Genomic DNA, 6,000 nt, shown 5'->3' with positions numbered 1-6,000 from the left:
ACTACACCAGAATACAATCTTAAACACACGTCATGAGCATGCTATTTTCAGGGAATACACTTTTTAGCTTCAGTGAACACAAGCAATGGATTCTTATAACTTAAGTTTTATATTAATATATTGGGATCTTTGGGATTTCGCCAAACCTAGAATTATTTAGTTTTTAGAAATGTTTTTTTAATTGTGTTTTTAATCACAAACAATGTGCAATACACTTATGGGAAGGAAATGACTTCTCGACATGAAAATCTCTAGGCAGGGAACGCAATCATTCACTGTTCAGCAAAGCTATGTTTTGTCTTTTCAATGCTATGCAATAATTTAGAACTCGAGAGGAAGGAGGCTCTGTTGGGGGCGATAAATTAGGGTTGGGCCTTTCTGAATTCCGGCCTTTTCCAGCAGACGGATGGGGTGAGCGTCTGCTGTGCAGATGCAGGAAGAGCGACAGCCTCGGAAGCCAGCACAGCATAAGTGTCAGGGAACGCCAACAGGAGAAAGAGGGGCACAGGGGCAGCGGTTGGAGGCGGTGATCAATAAAAGGTGGGGTAAGCGCGTGGGACGGGGTCAGCTAGATAAAAGGAGCCGATGGAGGGCACGAAAGAACGAAGGGAGCGAGAGAAGGGGGCGCACAAGAAGTGGAGAAGAGATTGTGGCTAAGGAAACACGAACGCGGGGACAAGAGGCAACATAGAGTGTGAAGCAGGATCGAGAACAGATGGGAGGTGGAAACCCTATGGCAACACAGAGGGACGTAGAGAATAGAGGTGAGGGAGAAGGAACATGTATATGGAGGCCGAGAGAAAATTAGGAAGACATTGAGAGCAAAAGGAAGATGGCAATATAGAAGGGGAAACGAGGGGGCGAAGAGTAAGCAAAGCCTATATACAACAGGGAAAGAGAGTGAAAGGGGAGGGAAAAAAAGAAAAATAGAGGTTAACGCTGCAGACAGAGCAGGAAAGGAGAACAATGGACATGGGTAGCGACAGACTAAGAGCAACAGAGACAGAAAGGGAGACGAGGTACAGCAGTATAGAGAGAGAGTAAGACAGAGGAGGGGGCTGCCAGGCAGAGGGGCTATCCAGGTCTATGTACATCTGTGACTGTGTATCCCGCGCGGATTCTCATGATCCCCTCTCTCCTAGGTATGCTCTCGTCCCTTCTCGTCGTCACCCTTTTATGGATGGTGCGGGGCCCCCGGAATGCTGCTGCCTGTGTCTTTCCCTTTGTCTACGAGGGAAAGTCCTTCTCCAACTGCATCGCCAATGGAAGGGGAGACCGAATGTACTGGTGCGCAACCACCGACAACTATGACCGGGACCGCGCCTGGGAGTACTGCCCGGTTGCAGGTAACGCGCCTACTCTTCATCACCCTCCCCCCTCCATGAATGGCCTGATTTGAATGGCGAGGTGTGCTATGGTACGATATCGTGTGGTATGTTCCGGTTTGGTATGGCTTGTAATGCTCCAGGGTTTTGTGAAGGGCGTTGCGACCTCAGGCGAGGTCGCGTGGCAGTGGTCCAGAACTAGATTATTTCATACATGTTAAGCAGCTGAGATGTTATGCAACCCCTTTGCAGCCTGTGAAACCCGAAGCCATTTTAGAGCAGCCACATATAAAGGGACCAAGTTATTCCAGAGCCTGGCGAATTCTTCCAAAAAGGCCCTGTCACGGTCGTTAGCATACCTGGCCCAGGGACTTACTGGGCGCCTCTGATGGCCAAATGCAAGAGCCTGTTCTAAAATGTAGGGTACATGTTTCCAGAAAAGGCAGGCACATATAAACTATAGCCCTGTGCACTACTCATCGAGCCATACATTGTGGCCTTGGGAGCTGCTACCCACCATTCGAGGGCCTGACACTTTAAAGTACAGCATTGGCTGACGTTTTCTGATTAGTTGCTTTCAAATTAGCACGTGACTGGCACGCTTTAATGAGGCGTTTGACGTGATTGTTCACATCAACATAATGACCATAGCCTGTTTAAATCGAACTTGATTTTAGTTTCGTAATTTGTGAAAAAAAACATGTATTGATTGATTAATTTTCTTTATGATCGTCAAAGCGGTTGCCTTTTTTTTGCCTTACACACTTTCCTATTTCTTTACCTCTCTTCCCATCTTCTGTTTGACTGCTCCTCTCATCCCCTCGCTGTTCAGTGCAGTGCCAGGCAATAATGCATTTTGTGTTGTGTCCTATACAAACATTGCATACATGAATACAAACATTTATACATTGGACGGAGGCCTCTGTTACGTTATGGGTTTGGGGTTATAAATAACCACTCAGGAGCCTTGTTAGATTTAGGTATCTTTAGTAAGTCCACAGGAACACAGGTAAGTACATTAGGAATAACACAGGATAAGTTCATAGGATAGAAGCATCCACCGGTCCCCCTGTGCCAAGCTTAAGTTTCCAACTGGCAATCAAGGAACACAGGCACTCACATCCAAACATTCCAACCAGAACACTCCATACCAAACATTCCAGACTCAGGCACACATACATACAGGGAATAGCCACATAGTCAGGATAGGTAAAACACAAAACATCTCCCCCCATACATAACCATGCAATCAAAGGAAGAAACAGAAGGAACAGTGTTACTAACATGTATGTATATAAAAAAACGATCCTTCTAAACAACCATCCGGCAAACTGCTCCGAGCATAAAGCTATCCCCTACCAAGTCCTTAGAGTACCTGCCAATTAGCTAACACACTTCCAAAACAATCACTAGAACCATAACAGGCCTATTATGGAACTCGCTACAAGGGAACCAGCCCGCAATCTCATTCACAACCATTACCACCTACATCACAACAATAACCCTGCATCATCATTCACCAACAACAAGATGTGCTAACACAATCTACAGGGGTAACCCCACTATCTGCCTAAAGCATAATATTTCAAATCCACTATGGGCGTCCTCAAACACCCTCTAGAGAAACAAATGCTCACAACTGAGCACAATACCATTTCCTCCACTCCACCACTCCAGGCACCATGCCTGAGCTAATGAATGCTCACCATTGAGCATCCCATGCTCACCATAGAGCAACCAAAACTCGCACTGCTCCACCACTCCAGGCGCATGCCTGAGCTAATAAATGCTCGCCATTTAGCATCCCATGCTCAACATAGAGCAACCAATAACCTCCACTCCACCACTCCAGGCACCATGCCTGAGCTAATAAATGCTCACCATTGAGCATCCCATGCTCACCATTGAGCAACCAATACTCACACTCACAACCGCCCCGGGCACCATGCCTGAGCTACTACATGCTCACCATTGAGCAACACATTCTCACAACTGTCCTTACATCACTGCCCAGAGACATTCCCTCAAACACACCAGTCAGGAAAATTGAGCATTTAATATGATAAACAAGGGTTAAGCACCACACTTGAGTCCAATAATAAAGCTTACAAAGTCCTTATGGTTGTTTTCCTGTGGAAGAATAATGGGTTAATACAGTGCAAAACATAAACACAACTCACATTAGGTTTTGAATTTCAGTACATAGCTTTTGAATTTCAGTACATAGCTTTTGAATTTCAGTACATAGCCAAGACATCAGAACTTCCCAAAGACGCACCCATTCGCAACCTCTTTAGGCGCCTCAACACCGGGAACTACATCCCCAAACACAATATGCCCTTAGAATGCCATATAGCATAATAACCAACACCACAACTGCCACAATATACATTTGAAGTCAACACATCTTCTCACTGCAAGATCTGTAATGTTGAAATCATTTGTCATTGACCCACCAATATCCAGCATTGCGATAAACTGCCCCTAAAGCACACACTTTTGCCTCACTACTTGTTTTTACACTCACAGCACTATCACTGTGACAGCGTCCACACACATACGTTAAAGCAGAACTGAGCATCACCACCATATGGCAGCCAAAAATAAATATGTGAACCTCCAAACTTTAATTGTAATAGATATCAGTGTTGACTGCCAAAATATGTGAACTGCCAAGACTACCTTGCTCAAGATATCAAGAATGCATATTATGCACTATGGAATGTGAATATTATCACATTTCTCAGAAACATTACAGAAAACGTTGTTACATTGCATTTAAGTCACCGTTAAGTCACATCCACACAAAAAATCTTCCTGTACTTGGTATCAGGTAACAGTTCCTCTTGAATAATACGGCAGACTCTAATTACTTATGACCAAGTCCACCTTGAAAGATCCTATGACACGGCAACATCCTCTTGACTAAACTGTCCAATTGACAACATGACAGTCCACGTAGCGCGCTTCGTGAAATAAAAGCGAATGCGTCACGCTCCGTATCTCTTCACCCAACCATGAACATACGATGAAAAAGCAAGGTGACATCTTTGAAATTAGCCACTTCACCGACAATATGAGAGTGCCGTAAACAACGTTCTTCTTTTTCCTCTGAATACGCCGTCACGTACAGTCATTTGCACAGTAGGTCGCTGGAAGCACGTTCGGACACGTTGGGAAGGTCCTTTTTTCCAATGCAGCACACTTCGTCATGACACGAAGCAGGCTGCTGCTCACTCCAGGAACGTTCGCTCCAACGTTCTAATACAGCGGACCTTCGCCGATACCACCAGTATTCTGATGACATCACCATTAATGTCGGGAACGCCGACCCGTACAGAGCTCCTCGCACCAACCGTCGTCGGTGCAGCCAAAGCAGGCATCCCTCAAGGATGCTGACAGAGTCTAACCCTCACACGCCACTTTAAAGCTGCTCCAAAGGTAAAGTCATCAGCATCACTACCGCTAGTATACGTTGCAGTCTCTGCTCATTGATGCAATGTTATAATGCTGGCCACATTAATCCTCGATATCTCCCCGGCCCCTTTCACGCTGTCTAAATCGGCCGCTGCTAACTTCAAAGGCCAATTTTATACACGCTGACAGCCGTGCAGCGCTGTCCTGCAGTGTCACTGAGCTGAGCCTTCCTCTCACTCATCCATGCAGGCACAGCATGCTTACCTTGGGGGCAGGGGGGGGGGCGGTGGATGCCTCTGTGGTTACTGCTCCTTGCTGATGGGCAACTTCCTTGCCCCTTTTGTGTCCTGGTAACAGTCCTTGTGTGAACTGATTCGTTCCTTGTTCCTTTTCTGTTGCTGCACCCTTCAGTTTCCAACCATCCTCGTCGCCAATGTTACGTTATGGGTTTGGGGTTATAAATAACCACTCAGGAGCCTTGTTAGATTTAGGTATCTTTAGTAAGTCCACAGGAACACAGGTAAGTACATTAGGAATAATACAGGATAAGTTCATAGGATAGAAGCATCCACCGGTCCCCCTGTGCCAAGCTTAAGTTTCCAACTGGCAATCAAGGAACACAGGCACTCACATCCAAACATTCCAACCAGAACACTCCATACCAAACATTCCAGACTCAGGCACACATACATACAGGGAATAGCCACATAGTCAGGATAGGTAAAACACAACAGCGTCACATTTCCTTGCTATCCCAGTCAAACCTGAACAGTCAGAATGCTGGGAATGCGCTCTATCCTGTGATGCACTTCGCAGGAGGATAGCTCAGCGGCAGCGTGCTCGACTTGGAAACAAGATGACACGGAGCAACACAGGTTCGATCCCTGGGTCCGCGCTTAAAAACCTCTGGGTATTAAGCGCGTTATAAATAACCTATCATATAATATCAAAGAAGATGTCAATCACGTAACGGCCCTTAGTGTACCCACCTTAATGGGTAAATGGGTGTGTTGGCCCTGTTGCTGGAATTACACGGATATTGCAGAAGCTTGTGATTAAACGGCCGAGCCCGTTGAGCTACCGTCCAAATGGACACATTATGCAACCAATGAAACGCACAGTGTGACGCACTTAGCATTCTAAGAGGCAATGCTCCATGCTTGTTGAGATGAAGCCCCTCCCCTATATCCTTCAAAAGAGGCACTTGCAAAAGATTTTGAGTTTGATTTTCTCAATTGTTTGGTCTTTACCCCATAAT

The 6,000-nt window shown here is 45.9% G+C and overlaps 1 protein-coding gene across 3 annotated transcripts in view; it reads left to right on the top strand.

The window, feature by feature from the left end:
• The first annotated feature begins 423 nt into the window (after positions 1–423).
• Positions 424–6,000, top strand: part of LOC138513745 (scavenger receptor cysteine-rich type 1 protein M130-like) — a 490,460-nt gene continuing 484,883 nt past the window's right edge. For all 3 annotated transcript variants that reach the window (XR_011281805.1, XM_069628827.1, XM_069628828.1), the window contains exons 1-2: positions 424–540; positions 1,143–1,346. Coding sequence is in view for 2 of the 3 variants with exons in the window: in XM_069628827.1 (XP_069484928.1) it covers positions 1,145–1,346 (202 nt within the window). In the remaining variant the exon portion in view is untranslated. The remainder of the gene's footprint in view (positions 541–1,142; positions 1,347–6,000) is intronic.

This window comes from Ambystoma mexicanum, chromosome 12 (genome assembly GCF_040938575.1).
Source record: "Ambystoma mexicanum isolate Mex_15411 chromosome 12, UKY_AmexF1_1, whole genome shotgun sequence".
Classification (NCBI taxonomy): Eukaryota; Metazoa; Chordata; class Amphibia; order Caudata; family Ambystomatidae; genus Ambystoma; species Ambystoma mexicanum.
Note: the sequence above shows the minus strand (reverse complement) of the source record. Positions and strands in the feature narration are given on the sequence as shown.